The following is a 16,170-nucleotide window of genomic DNA, read 5'->3' as shown; positions in this document are numbered from 1 at the left end:
CATTTTGACTTTTTGATGGACTGTGCAGGTTTCTGCCTCCCCTAACTTGGCACTGACAAGAACAGGATACCCTGGGTGCCTAGGCACTATGGAAAAAACTACCTTTAACAGCCTACTCCAACAGAGAACACGCAGTACCACAGACACACACAAGAGGGAGAAAGAGAACAAACTCTCACAACTAGCTTTCTGGTGGGGAAATTACACAAAAGGGCCACAATGTTAACACACCCCAGTGAAAGATTTAAGAACCTTTGGGCAGGGTATATGGGGAAAGTCTTCCCTGTATAAAACAAGCCTAGGATGGCTCAAAGAGGAGGCTACTTTAGGGAATTCACAAAATAGGAAAATTCTTCTGAAAAATGGAAGGTCCAAAGAAAGAAAATAACTCTTAAGAAACATCATTAAGCTAAATGGAAATAACCTCAAGAAAGAATTCAATGAATTCTCTGACCAACAATCCAAAACAATCATTTTAATGAAGTTCAATGTACTCAGAAAACCACAGATAATCAACTATACAAAAATAATGAAGCATAAACAATGAGAGAGACAGACAGACACACTCACCTCTGGAGATGAAGTATACAATAACTGAGTTGAAAAATTCACAAGAGGGTTACTACAACTGACTTAAGCAGAATAAAGATTCTGCAAACTTGGCCAGACATCAACTACACAGCAAGCCTGTGGCCTCCTACCTGGGTTGCATTAAGACCCTTGTCTTTTGTTTTGGTTTTTGTTTTGAGTCAGGGTCTCTCTACATAACCCTGGCTGACCTAGAACGCACTTTGTAGACTAGGCTGGCCTAGAATTCAAAGATCAACCTGCTTCTACCTCCCTAGTGCTGAGATTAAAGGTGGGTACCACCATGCCCAGACTAGTATGCTGTGGAGGGGGGGTGTTCAGGGAGATAGTTCAATGGGTAAAGGGGCTTGCCACTAAGCCTGACAACCCAAGTTCAATCACTGAGACCCACACAGTGGAAGGACAGAACTGACTCCTGAAAACTGTCCACACACACACACACACACACACACACACACACACACACACAGAGGCACTAGCACACATGTACACATAAAATTAACTAAATGTAATTTTAAATTTTAATAATATTAATAACTGAGTCAGAGGACTAAAAAGGGGTATGGAAAAGGGGATTGAGCATAAGGAACTCATTAATAAAAAAACCTAAACAGGGTAGTGTGTACATCCAATCCCATTATTCATGAGGCTGAGAAAGGCCTGAATTCAAGGCCAGCCTGAGCAATAGTACAAGACTCATAAACAGAAAACAAGCAAGAAGAATATATTCACTGAAGAGTTCTAGAAGAAACAGAGAGCCTCTGAGTGTATATGAACAAGTAGCAGCTGGAATTTACCAGATATGAAAAAGGAAATGAGCAAAGTAAAGAAACTCAAAATAGTAAAACATGGTGGTCTATGCCCAGAGTTCCAGAATTTGGGAGGTTGAGGTAGTCTGGGATACAGTGAATTTGAGGACAGCCTGGACTACATAGCAAGGCCCTGTTTCTAACAAAACAAAACAGCCTACAAATACTCTTTAACTGGGCTAAACCTCAAAAGAAACATTATCAAGCTGTCAAAGGTCTTCTAAGGAGCAGGAGAAGGTAAGCTGTCATACAAAGGACCTCCTGTAAGAATACCTGCAGATTTCTCAGCCAAAACATTACAGTCCAGAGGGCGCCTTATCATACTATAATGGGTGGCTTATATCACCTCTCCCAACAAAAGGTTTTGAGAAATAAGAAACAAAATGGCTTTAAATCTACGTAAAAGCGGTTTTAGATCTACTTTGCACAGCAATTGATTTAGTTTGTCTCTGAAGAGCAGGGTTGCTTGTGGAAAACAGCACAAGACTCCTCAGACTGGCAGAGGCCTTCCTTCATATGGAGTCTTAATGGAGGCCCTAAGCAACTTTGGGAGCCTGAGCTGGGATTGGAGCCAAAACTGTGACCCAGGCTCTGGGCCTTGGCATTTTGTGGGTAGGGCCTGTGATTCTTGGCAATACATGCTCAAGCATGCACCCCGAATCAGGGTAACAAGACCTAGTTAACAGAACCTGGCAACTGACGCCCTTTGGCTTAACCTCTTCAGGTTTTACAAAAGCCTTCACAACTTCAGCATGTACATTTACAGCCTTGGTTTTGTTAAGACTTCATCTTCTTCGGTACCCAACTCCATATTTAAGGAGAAGGTCTCATGCTGGCCTCAAACTTGCTACCTAACTGAGGTTTGGCTTTGAACTCCTGATCCTCTGCCTCTACCTCCCAATAGGATTACTAGCATGCACTACCACACCTGGTTTTAAAAAAGATTATTCTTTGACAATTTTATACATATACATAAATACATATGAAGCATTTGTATTTTTACACCCCCCCACACACACAAATTAAAATCTTTCTCAGTTGATATTCAGTTTACAATGTAATGATCCAAACTAACCCATTCCCATTTGTCTCCTCAAATTGAGTATCCCAGGCAGATGCAATTCGTCGTACTTTCTGAAGCACACACGTTTCCTTTTACTCCTCCCGCCTTGCTTTCCTACCCAAGTATTCTGGCCCTGGCTATTACTAAAGCACCTAAGGAAACCATTCTGAAGCCGTTTACAGTAGACACAGTGTTTAAAAGCACACGCCAGTGCAAGGAACATGGCCATTCCACTTCCAAGAACTGGCCCTATGAAGCAAACAGACAGATGAACAAGGAGTTGGTTGGAGACTTTTTGTTTTGTTTTGTTCATTTGTTTTTTGTTTTTTAAGACAGGGTTTCTCTGTGTAGCCCTGGCTGTCCTGGAACTCACTCTGTAGCCCAGGCTGGCCTCAAACTCAAAGATCCACCTGCCTCTGCTTCTCGAGCGCTGAGATTAAAGGCATGTGCCACCACCGCCCAGCTACAGAGACTTTCTTAATACTAAGAATTTAGCTATGGGACTAGAGAGATGGCTCAATGGTTAAAAGCACTTATTGCTCTTGCAAAGAACCTAAATTCAGTTACTAGTACCCACACAGCAGCTCACAACCATTTACAGCTCCAGTTGCAAGGGACCCTACTTCTAGCCTCCTGGGCCTCCTGCATGCATACTGTGCATACATACATGCACGCACACATATACAAAAAAAAAAAAAATTAAACAATAATAATTTAAAAAATAACTTAGCTACAAGAGCCAGGCCAGGTGTAGTGGCTTATACCCTATACTTATCATAATCCATTTACTTCCTGTAATTCTAGTTCTTGGGAGGCTGAGGCAAGAATACCATCCCAAATGTAAGACAAGTCTGGGCTACACAGTGAGTTCTGGGTCAGAGTTCTAAGTCACCCTAACTAGAGTTAAGACCCCGCTTCAAAAAAAGAAGTTAACATTTTAGCTATAACATAGTCCTAAAGTAAGAACCTGTTCAAGTAAATGAACTGATCCAATGAATATGTTTATATACATCATGCATGTGTATCATTGTACTCTGAGTAGCCACACATCAATGTTAATACTGGTTAACTATTAAGCATAAATTATTTTCTTTCTTGTACCTGTCTGTACTATCATAAATTTTACTACAGACTTAAATTTCCAGTTGAGTAAAAACAGTACTATACAGGCAGAGAGAAGAGATTCTACACATTTCTTTCTGTCACTTAGAGAAAAGATACAGCACCTACAGTGTACAAGGAAAGTTGTTTTACATAAACAAACCAAACTATAAGCAACTAGAAGTGACAAAGATAAGAAAGAGAGACTCTAACAAAAGGCCCCACTACTTTTCAGTTTCCAGTCTCAGCACAGTACATAGAGGATAAAGCTCAGGGGGTTCCCAGCTCCAAAAGAGGCTCAAATGAGGAAACATAAACAAGATTCTAACTTCCGCCACAGTTCAGACATCTGTAACAGAGGCAAGGGGAGGAACAGAAGGTAAACAGGTGACTTAATGCGACAGTAATGAAGAGAACTGAGAGAACACAAAGCAGTAGTAATTAAGGGTATAGACATAAGGTAACAAAAAAGAGTGAGCAGAATAGGTATTTGACTAAATTTAAGGGGAAAGTCATAGGATTTGGGGTTAGGGAAGTGATGGGCCATTAATGAAAAATAAAATAAAATCCACAATATAAAAACAAGTAGTATGAAGGGAAATATAAAGATTTATCTTGAATGTTACCAACAGCTCACACATATTCAAAGATTTCCCATACCAAGAAAGTCTACAAACTGGCCTAAAACTAACTTGACTACATTCAAATCTCTCTCAACTTCTCTAAATTAAGAATAAACACTGCATAAGCACTAACACGAAACCATAGACCTCAGCCTGATGTGATTATGCACTCCCATAATTGCAGCACTTGGGAGGAAGCAGGAGGCTCAGGAGTTCAAAGTAAGCCAGAGCTGGAAAGTGAGTCTGAAGCTAGATCAAGTTTCGTGAGTTACAAGAGACCTTGTCTAAAAACACAAAAACAGAGCTAGAAAATGGCTCAGTGGCTAAGGTGGCTCACAACCTTCTGTAACTGGTTCCACAAGATCTGACACCCTCCTTCTGGCCTCTTCGGGCAACAGGCAAGCATGTGGATCACATACATACATACACACATATATACAGGCAAAATACTCAGAGAAAAAATGTAAAGCCCGACCGAGCACTGTGCTTCACACCTGTAATTCCAGCCTCAGGAAGCTGAGACAGGGGGGACTGCCACAAATTCATGGCTAGCATGGAGGGCATAGAGAGTTCCAGGCAAGCCTGAGCTACACAAGAATCACCAAACAGCAAGCAGCACACAGTTCTTACTCATTCCTCCCAACAGTCTCACTTCTGTGCCACTGCTCACATCACTGTTGGGAATCCTTTCCTCTCCTTCAATCACACTTCCCTAGTCCTGTCTTTCTCGTCCACCTTTTTGCCCCCCAGGAAACACCAGTTCTCAATCAATATTATCACCTTAATACTGCTATCTCACACAAATTCAAAACTAACACTGGAGTCTCATAAAATGCTTCGGTGATTATATCTATGTTTTAGAATCTGAGGTGCCTTAAGGGGACACAAAAGTAAGTTTCAAACTTAGCTACTGAGGAGTATAAAAGAATGATGGATTCAGTAGGGTATGGTGGCCCACAGTATTGTAATCCCAGCACTTGAAAGGCTGAGCTAGGTGGATTATCCTTTTTTGAGCACCCTAAGGTATACAGAGAATTCCAGCCCACTCTGGTAAGACTTTGTCCCAAAACACCAGAAAGCCCCCCCCTTCTTTTGCAAATATGATTTTGCTGCCTTTCATCATGTGGATTTTCGCTTTCAGAGGCATTTGTTTGTTTGTTTTATGAGACAGCATTTCTCTGTGTAGCTTTGCTCCTTTCCTGGAACTCACTCTGTAGTCCAGGCTGGCCTTGAACTCACGGAGATCCACCTGCCTCTGCCTCTGCCTCTGCCTCTGCCTCCCAAGTGCTAGGATTAAAGGCATGTACCACCACCGCCCAGCATCAAGAGACTCTTAATGTGCCAAATTTTTATTTCTTGCTACTTAATATATACAGATTAGACAATCAAATTTCAATTAGAATTTCCATTTGAAATTGTATCTGTTTGGCTAGCCATGGATGACTTTCACTAGTCAAATGACAATGTCTGTTCTCTACTATACTCTGAAGAGCCAGGAAATGGCAGAAAACATCTAGCACTGTGAATACCAAAGTATTAACCACTGAAACAGAACTTTTAAGTAAGTATTATAAAAAAATGATTGGGGACTATATAAACCAGCCAACAAAGAATGTACTGTTCTCTCAAGAAAAATGGAATATTCACCTAAAAATAGGACAATTATAGTATGAGCAATATTTAAATGATACATAGCAAACAAGGTAATATATGGCTATATAGGTACACAAAATCAATCACAAATGGCTAAAGACAGTATACAATTTAAGAATCTAAAGAAATGAGTTTTTTCCCTTGTAAGTGTGAAATGGGAGAAAATTTAGAATATTTTTTTAAAAAGAGACTGAGTTGAGGATGCAGCTACTTGTGTGACCCATGAAGCCCTGGGTCCAATCCCCAGTACAGACAACCCAGGTTCATGAAAACACAGAACTGGTTCTAAAAAGTTTTCACAAATCTTACCCAAGTTGGATCTTTTGATCACAGAGAAGAAAACCTGTGGAATTAAGTTCCCAGTGTTCAAATGACTGCACAGTGTTATAGTATTTCATGATAATGTTTACAAAACTGAACCTTTTCCTTTTTTTGAGGCTGGCCTCAAATTCAGAGATCCACCTGCCTCTGCCTCCTGAGTTTAAGGGCATGTGCCACCACTGCCCAGCACCAAATTGAAACTTAATATAGTGTTTGTTAAGATAAGACTAGTATAAGCTACATCCAAACCTGTTTAAAGAAAATATACAGATTGTAGAGATGACTCCTCAGGTAAAGATGCCTGTCCCCAAGTCCGATGACCTGAGTCATCCCTGAAACCCACATGGTAGAAGGGGAAAACTAACTCCTTCAAGTTGTCCTCTGACTAGACACAACCCATGGCATGTGCACCCGCACACCTATACACACCCCCACATACAAAATAAAGAAATGTAATTTCTAAAAAGAGAAATAAAATGAAAATTATCTACATGGAAGACACACTCAGAAGCTTTTCTTACCTTGAATATACCAACCCAGTCTTTGGGATGTGGATGGATATATGGAGTTAAGGTGTAATGACATTCCAAGTGTGCGTTAGGAAGATAACTTTTAGCCACATTTTGAAAGATGACATGGGCAAAGTTGGAAGTCTGCAATGGGACTTCTTGAAAGGATGTCATTGTGAATCTGAAAAGAGTAATTCATATAAGTTAAACACTGTCAACTAAGAATAAACTTACACTTCTAAAACTTTTGGGATAGGGATACAACTCAGTGGATCCTGTGCCTGTTCCTCATGTATCAGGCCCTAGGTTCAATCCTAATACCACATACACACAAGTAAGTATAGCTTTCAATTCTAATTTTTAAATACTTACATGCCTTAAACATGAGAAATATTCCTTTAAAATGTGACGATATACAAAAATAAAAATTGAGAAACTAAAGCTAGTATGACTCAGGAAGCTGCAAGTGAGTTTAAAAGTCAAAAACTAGATCTGTCTCAAAATAAGACTCAATCCAATCCAGCTCTCCTGGAGAACCAAGCCCTCTGCTTCTATTCTAACAGAAAGCAAAGGAACCAGTGGTGTTTTAATATAGACACTGCCAATACAAACCTGCTGGCCTCTAGCAGTAGGGAAAGAGAAAGCAAAGGAAGAAGGGGGAAGGGGGAACGGGGAGGGGGGAGAAGAAGGGGGAAAGGGGGAAGGGAGAGAAAAGAGGGAGGGAAAGAGGGAGGGAGGGAGGGAGAAAGAGGAGGGAAGAAAGGAAGGAAAGAAGGAAGGACAATTAAATATCAGTATTTTAGGGGCTGGAGAGATGGTTAAGTCTTAACAGTTAAGAGCACTGACTGCTCTTCCAGAGGACCCAGGTTCAATTTTCCAGTACTCAGACAACCACTTACAACTTTCTGTAACACCAATTCCAGGGAACCAGCACACACAGAGAATAAATGCAGGAAAACACCAATGCACATAAAATAAAAATAAATATCAGTATTTTATTAAGTATTGTTGAATTAGCTCTTTCATTCTGCACAGAATCCCTGAACACCACATTCCCCTCATAACTGAGGCCTTCCCACCTCCCTCCTCTCCCCAGGTTCTAGAGTTTGGATTATCATAAAGTAAACCTGATGCTAACATTCTGTTTGCATTCTCACCCAGTGACTGTGAGTATTGTGATACCACTGATAAATGGACCATCATTTCCCACTCCCGGTTTCATATAAGGGCCTTTAAAATGAAACAACAATTACGATGATTCTGTGTGTTCTCGTTCTCTCTCTCTCTCTCTCTCTCTCTCTCTCTCTCTCTCTCTCTCTCTCTCTCTCCCCCATCTCTCTAAATATCCTTAATCCTGTAGCAGCCAAATAGAAAGCCAGTTATTACTTGAAATAATCCTACTTGCCAGTGGTAGTGGCTCTCTCTGAGTTTGAGGCCAGCCTAGTCTACAGAGTGAGTTCAAGGGCAGCCAGATACATAGAGGAACCCTGTCTCAAAATAAATAAATAAACCAATAAACCAATAAATAAATCCTGCTTTGTTCCTCTACTGGTATTGATGTTATCCTTTCCTTCTGGGTTTAATGATATTATCTTTAAAAACAAAAATAAAAAAAAACCTACCTTGGCTTCTAGTACTCATTTACTTTACCCATATACATACTTATTATTAAAAATAAGCAGGCATTAACTGAAACCATACATAAAAGAGCACACAAACCAAGGAGGTTATATTTAGGAATATATAACAACAATTAATGAGTAAAGAGGTCATGAGTTTGAAAACAAGCAAGGAGGAAGGTATTGAGGAGGGTTTGGAGAAAGAAAAGAGAAGAGGGAAATGATGTAACTGTCTTATAATCTCAAAAACTAAAGTAATAAATAAATAAATAAAAGACTCCATGGGTAAAGGTTCCTGCAAACCTGGCAACCTGAGTTCAATTCCTAGGACCCACATAGAAGCTGCAAGGAGAGAACCACCTCCTAAAAGCTGTCCTCTCCACATGTGGCCAGTGACACCTGCACACCACACCCACACATACAATAAAAATTTTAAGCTTTTCAAGAATAACATACATGAACTACATAGTGTTGAAAAATCTATCACACATCGAGTAAAGGCTCACTGGATCTGTAAATGAGCACTAAATGAATGATAAAGAAGGATCACAAGAACTGCAAGACTCAAATGATTGTTTCCTTTGTCTTCATTTTGGTTGTTTAAGACTGGGCCCTGCTATATAGTCCTGGCTTGTCTTCAAGTCTCAGCAATCCTCAGCCTCTCTTGTGCTGGAAATACAAGTGTGTGCCACCAGCCCAGCTTCAAATGGTTTTCTAATATGCTTTTGATAAAAGAAAAACCAATGAGGATTTCCCAAAGAAGCAGCCCACAGAGCACATCACAGACTCAATACAATCCTTGATTGTATTGATACAGTCACACAAAATGAAGACTGGCTATAGCACTTGTTTCTAAGTCATTACAGAGGATCCCTGTAACAACAAGGAAAACCAGGGGAGGGGGCTGACTAATCTACTTCACAGCTCAATGAAGTTCCTACTTAGCGAGCACAGCAGTAGATGCTACTCATTTGTGGAATTATTTTTTTAAAATGTTATCAATTAGGCATAATGCTGCAGATCTACCCCAACACTCTGAAAGCTCAGGCAAGATTGTTTCAAGTTTGAGGTCAGCCATGGCTTCATAATGAGACTGAAAAAAAAAATCTAAAAATGAAGAAATAAAAAGCCATAATCCAACTAGGATACAAAACTGTAACCCTAGACATAAGGAGGCTGAAGCAGAGGATAGTTCAAGGCCAGCCTGGCCTACACATAGAGACCCTATCTCAAAAGAAAATAGAGGGAGAAACCAAGCAAACAGAAGAGCTATGCTTGCTGCTGGGCCATGGCTTCACCACCAATAATGGCAGACTCCACTGACTGGATGAGGTCTCCCATGGCAACATTCCATCCAAGGAGATGCACACTACACTGGGCTGAATGCCACTTGAAAGAACTAATAAGTTTATACAAGAAGTCTACCCAGCAGCCAGAGCAGGGAGGCACACACTTTGAAACACCACCTAAATTGGATGCCACACCTTTGAACTTCCGGTGTCATTAAATTCTAGTTACTCTCTCCAATTTACTTTCCACCAAGCTATGTGGAATATCTTAAATACTTTAATTTGGGGGGGAATATACCTAAGTTTATAACTCAATGCAGCATTTAAATTTCTGCAAGTATTTATAAATGTTATTTTTGTTTTAAATGACCATGTTGATATGAAACTCATTTTAATAATCCCTCCCCCAAACTTTTTAACAACAACAAAAAAAATAAGCAAAACTACCATAATAATTTACACAGTCATGATGTTCATATCAGAAAAGTAAGAATCTGGGGCTGGAGAGATGGCTCAAAGGTTAAGAAGCACTAGCTGTTCTTCCAGAGGTCCTGAGTTCAATTCCCAGCAACCATATGGTGGCTCACAACCATCTATAATGAGATCTGGTGCCCTCTTCTGGTCTGCAGGCATACATGCAGACAGAACACTACATTAATAAATAAAAATCTTTAAAAAAAAGAAAAAGAAAGAAAGAGAGGGGGGAGAGAGAGAGAGAGAAAGAAAGGGAAAAAAAGAAAAGTAAGAATCTGTGATTAAGCCAGGCTTGGTGGCTACAGTTATAGTCCTAGCACTTGGAAGCAGAATAATTAGGAGTTTAAGGTCATCATCCAACTACAAAGAAATTAGAAGGCCATCCTAGGCTATATAAGACCCCTCAAAAAACAAACAAACAAACAAAAAAAAAAACAAAAAAAACAAGGGAACTGGAGAGACAGCTTAGTGGGTAAAGTACTTGCTTTAGCATCAGTCCCTGAGTTCGTATCCCCAGGCACACACTTACAAACCCCAGAGAACAAAGACAAGCAGACCACCTTAGGGACTCTCTGCCCAGCCAGTCTAGCTGAATCAGCAAACTCCAGATTCAATGAGAGACTATCTTTAAAATAAATATGGTGGAGAATCACAAAGGAAAACATTTAACATAAGCCTCATGCTTCCACAAGAACACACAAAGATCTGGGAATGTAAGTGAGTTGGTAGAGCCTAGTATGTATGAAGTCCTAGTTTTTTTTTCCCCCTCAGGAGAAGTATGAAATCAATGCTATTAAAAAGCTTTGGAATGTTTTACAAAAGATATTCTATTATTATTATTTGGGTTTTTTTTTTTTTTACTTTTATTAAAATACAGCTTCTAATTTAAAAAAAAAAAAGTTAGCATGGATAAATGCAACCTGAATCATTAATTTTAAATTTGGAAAAAAAAAACCTACTCCCACTCAGTAACTGTGCTTCTCTCTTCCCACAGATAATACACTGAAGTGACAAGAAAGCTACTAAAAACATTGGCATTCACTGCGAATGCCACATCAGGAAAGCACACAGCCCAGTGGAGGCGCAATGTGCAAAGTCACTGCATCCCCATGTGTTAACTAAAGTCTGAGAAGTGCAGCTTCACTAAATTCCAGAGCAAAGGGGAGGCCTTTTTCTGCTTAGTTGGACAGAACTTCACCATGCCACACTCTGCTTACTTGTCTCTAAAGCAATCTACAGAAACAAGTTGAAAAGCCAAAGGTAAATAAAACTTTTCCAGTCACTAATTGAAGGGTCTGACAAACATGTCTAGAAACCAATGCCTGAAATGCTACATTGAACTCTACCTACCACAGTCCCAAAGTTCTAATACTCCTTTTTATGTGTCAGGCTGTAAACTATTCTTCATGGCATGGTTCCCAACCAGTGGGTCACAACCCCTTTGGGTGTCAACCGACACTTTCACAGGAGTCACCTAAAATCATCAGAAAATAGAGATATTTTCAGATATTACAGATAGTTACAATTTGTTTGTTTGTTTGGTTGGTTGGTTTGGTTTTTCGAGACAGGGTCTCTCTGTGTAGTTTTGGTGCCTGCCCTGGAACTTGCTCTATAGACCAGGCTGGCCTCAAACTCAGAGATCAGCCTGGCTCTGCCTCCCAAGTGCTGGGGTCAAAGGTGTGCGGTGCCTCCATCTGACTTGATATTTACAATTCTTAACAGTAGCAAGATTACAATTATGAAGTAGCAACAAAAATAATCTTATGGTTGGGGTCACCACAACATGAGGAACTGTATTAAAGGCTGCAGCATAAGGAGGTTGAGAACCACTGCTCTATGACTCTTTGCACTAAAACCCAATTTTATTATTTCTACAATTTACTAACATCGAAAGAAAAGATAAGAGATAGCAGGCATTCAGCTAAACAAATGGCTAAAATTTAAAGGGAAAAATAATTTCACTGTCATCTTTACTTACTGTTCTGAGCTTTAAAAGCCCCAAACAGAGCAGTCTATCATGATGGTATTTCTTCCAATGGCTCCATACGAAGTTAAACTTGGCTTTTTAAATTTTTGATATTTCAGGGTTGGGGATTTAGCTCAGTGGTAGAGAGCTTGCCTAGCAAGCGCAAGGCCCTGGGTTTGATCCTCAGCTCCACATACAAAACAATAAAATAAAATAAATTTTAGATATTTCACTTATCCTATCAATTAAGCCTCAAAAAATACAATTGTATCATACAATCTTAATTGTATGATACAATTAAAATATTTTAAAATCATCAATAAGCTGCTTAATTAATTATAGTTGAAATGGCTTGATTTCTAGTATTTGCTTTAAAAACTCCAGGAGAAGAAAAAACAAATGTATTAGGGGTAAAAATAATAGAAAAAAAAATCTTAATTTCACTGCTTCTATTCCTTTTTTGTATGACCAGAAATTTCAAAAATTAAGTCAATAAAATCAAACTGGCAATAAAAAGCCCTATATCTAACTTACTTCAACAGAAAACATTGCATGAACACTTTGTACCCTTGCAAAGTGCCATAATTAAGATAGTGGTTGACAGCCAATGTTTTTTTAAAAAAAAAAATCTTCAGTTACAAAAATAGGGGCCTATTTCCAGCATGTGAGAAATAGAGGCAGACAACTCTCTTTGAGTTTTAAGTCTGATCTACATAATAAATTCCAGACCAGTCAAGGCTACATATACACACACACATACATATTTGTTCTTATACATGTTTGTGTTCAGAAACATCTGAAGCGGACAAAAATGGCCTGATAGTCACTAAGTTCCCTTACTCATTCTTCAGCCTTTTGCCTAGTTTGTAGAATATCATACTCTCAGAAAGATGCTATCAGCCAACCTTCTAGGAGGCAGAAACAAAGACCTTGTTAATCTGCACTCCTGAAGACACGTTGTTTCCAGTAGATTTCAAGGCTGAGTGTCCCTATATTCTGCCCAAATGCCACCCGGTTGTAGTTTCTCCCTTGAGAAAGGCACTATCTATGTACTGTAGTCCAGGCTGGCCTCAAGCTCATGACACTCCCCTCCACTAAGCCTCCCAAGTGCTAAATCCCAGGTGATAAAACATCAGGCCTGATTTAACTTTTTATAAGTTCTTTTCTAAAATACTATGCTCTTGGCCCACAAATATTAGGGGACAGGAAATTTGTAATTTCTCCTAAGGCTTATTTAAAACAAGGTAAGCTTTAGAGCCATGAGTGCATAAAGCCCAAATTTTATATACTAACAGCCATTCCAAAAGAAAACAATCCAGCTGGGGGGTGGAGGTGCATGCCTTTAATCCCAGCACTCGGGAGGCAGAGACAAGCAGATCTCTGTGAGTTTGAGGCCAGCCTGGGCTACACCATGAGTTCCAGGAAAGGCGCAAAGTTACACAGGGAAACCCTGTCTCAAAAAACCAAAAAGAAAAGAAAACAATCCAATAAACTTTACAAGTGAATCTGGGCTTGGTGGCAAATACCTTTAATACCAACACTCAGAAGGCAGGCAGAGGCAGGCAGATCTCTGAGTTCAAGGCCAGGCTAGTCTACATGAAGAGTTCCAAGACAGTCAGGACTACACAGTGAGACCCTGGTAATAAGTAAAAATAAACTTTACAGATAAGGTAATTCCTCCAAAGAAATAAAAATGTATAAATAGAATAAAGCATAAAAACGTAGCATCCTAGGGGCTGGAGAGATGGCTCAGTCAAGAGCACTTGTTCTTGTAGAGGACCCAGGTTGGGTTCCCAGCACCTACATGGTGGTTCACAACCATCCATCACTGTAGTTCCGGGGATCTGACACCCTTTTCTGACTTGTGGCCACCGAGTATACATATGGTGCACATGTATAAATGCAGGCAAAACACTCATACACATAAAGTCTAAAAAAAAATTTTTAATTGCAACCAATAATGCAAAAATGTTACTTTTGTCCCAGAAAACGTATTCACAGGTTAAATTTCACATACATGGCTGTGATCCTAAGAGCAAAGGAATGCGGCTTATGTAATAACTTGAAAACAGGTAATACAGCAAATATTTAACATTAAAGAAAAAAAAAGAGGATGAGGAGGAGGTAGTTAACAAGTTATTTCCATATAGCTAAATATATTCTTGCAGAAATCAAGTAACTTAAGTTCAGAGTAGTGCTGTTTGCCTGTAACCCTAACATTCGGGAGGGACACAGATCAAATTTACCATTTGGAACAAAAGGAGGTATGGTCTCAGCCTCTTCCCCACCCAGGAAGAGCACCTTACAAAGCTCATAAGCCCACAATCTGCCCACTCTAACCAATGTTATTCAAATAATCTTTTTCAAATGTCCTAGGATTGAACGCTAAATTTTTAATTACCATTTGTTCGTGTACTAATCAAGAAATTTTACCATCGGCAGGAAACTTTCCCATCTAAATTTCTAACCTACTAACTTGCAACTGTAAAGCCGGAAATCTCTCTTAGTCAAATGCCACAACGTTTTCCAATAAAGCTTTGAGGAACAAACTGTACCTCATAGTTCTCAACAGAGAAATACTAACGTCCACGCCAGCTAAGTTCTAATAGCAGTTTTCCAGCGATGAGCACTAGCAGTAACTTGTCTCACACCTGCGGACCTGTCCAAACACGGGTGAGCTTGGGCAGGGGGTGGGGCTGGGAAGGTGGAGACCTGAAAGCCAGTCAGTCCAGACCGCCAAAGGGCGAAGTTATCCTGCCCAAGATTTCTCAGAGCCTTCTCCAGGCAGGCACCAGGGGGAGGGTTGCTTCCCAAACCGTAAGATTTAACTAATCTCTTAGCCCATGGGAAGCCAGAGATCAGGGCAAAACACGTAAACACATAATAAGGCGGCGCAAGAAGTCCCCGCCTCTTCCTCCAGAAGCCACTCAAAACAAAACAGTCCGACTAGTCACCGGCTGGGTCTTCCCCAACCCGCCGCGGCCTAGCGTCCGCTACTCTCGCTGCTCTCCACCAGTCTCCTGCCCGGTAGACCCCCTGACCCGCCGCGGCCTAGCTCGCCCGCTTCCGCCGCGCTTCCCACTCCACCGCCAACCCGAGCCCCCGCACACGTCACAATCGCGGCCCGGCAGAAACTTGTCCTTGGGAAGGAGAGCTTCGTCACCACGGAGACGGTTCCCAACACGCGCCAGGCCCAGGTTCCAGGGCCGAGACGGAGCGCGAGCGCCGGCTCCCCCGTCAGGCACGCGGCCCGCCCCGTAAGCCTTACCTGTCAAGGCCTCTGCCCGGCGCGCTCCGCCGCGCTCCGGAGCTCAGCGGCCACCACCACCGCCTCCCAGCATAGACCGGTTACACCGACGCTAAGCAGAAAGCCGGCGTCGCGTCACTTCCGCCCTAGGGACGCTCGCTTCCGCCGCCGTCTCTGCGCATGCTCCGCGGGGACACGCCCCACTCGCCAGCTGTGGAGGGCCCTTAGTGGTTTTCCTGACAGCTTGTCCTCTGGGACTTTCGCTCGGTGATGTAGTTAGCACAAAACGCAGTCCTTTTAAGACGAGTTAATTGACTTGCCAGCGAGGTGGGAAGGATCGCTCAGGGGCGACCTGGGTCCTAAATATCAGTGTGAGCGAATACATCTGTTTAAATATTTAGGGGACCCCCACGGACTGAACCGTCAAATTCCTGTGTTGCCATAAAACTGGTTGTAGAGGGAATCTTAAAGAGTCTTGCTAATAAAATAAAAAAGCCGGGAGGTAGTGGCGCACGCCTTTCATCCCAGCACTCGGGAGGCAGAGCCAGGCGTATCTCTGAGTTCGAGGCCAGCCTGGGCTACCAAGTGAGTTCCAGGAGAGGAGCAAAGCTACACAGGGAAACCCTGTGTCGAAACACCAAAAAAAAAAAAAAAAAAAAAAGCCTTATTAATAAAATCAAACCCGAGGCCAGTTATTGGGGTGAATGCTAGAAGATCAGAGAGACAGAACAAGCCACAGCCTCCTCACCTCACTAATTTCTCAGCTGATCCTGTTTCCTCAGACTGGAAACCTCTGTGTCCTCGTCCAGAATGAATCTCAGCTGAACTGTGCTGGTCAAAGCCTGAATGCTTAACCAGCCAAATGCTTCTAGTTTCTGGTCCTCACGCCGTATATACCTTTCTGTTTT

General features: G+C 41.2%; 1 protein-coding gene across 1 annotated transcript in view; it reads right to left on the bottom strand.

The window, feature by feature from the left end:
* Positions 1 to 15,411, bottom strand: part of Tax1bp1 (Tax1 binding protein 1) — a 65,290-nt gene extending 49,879 nt beyond the window's left edge. The window contains exons 1-2 of the mRNA XM_036181667.1: positions 15,284 to 15,411; positions 6,680 to 6,848 (exon numbers count right to left, since the gene is read on the bottom strand). Of these exons, the coding sequence (XP_036037560.1) occupies positions 6,680 to 6,841 (162 nt within the window). The 5' untranslated portion in view covers positions 6,842 to 6,848; positions 15,284 to 15,411. The remainder of the gene's footprint in view (positions 1 to 6,679; positions 6,849 to 15,283) is intronic.
* Between the last annotated feature and the right edge of the window lie 759 nt (positions 15,412 to 16,170).

The sequence above is a fragment of the Onychomys torridus genome, chromosome 3 (genome assembly GCF_903995425.1).
Source record: "Onychomys torridus chromosome 3, mOncTor1.1, whole genome shotgun sequence".
Lineage (NCBI taxonomy): Eukaryota > Metazoa > Chordata > Mammalia > Rodentia > Cricetidae > Onychomys > Onychomys torridus.
This window is presented reverse-complemented; position numbering and strand designations above follow the sequence as displayed.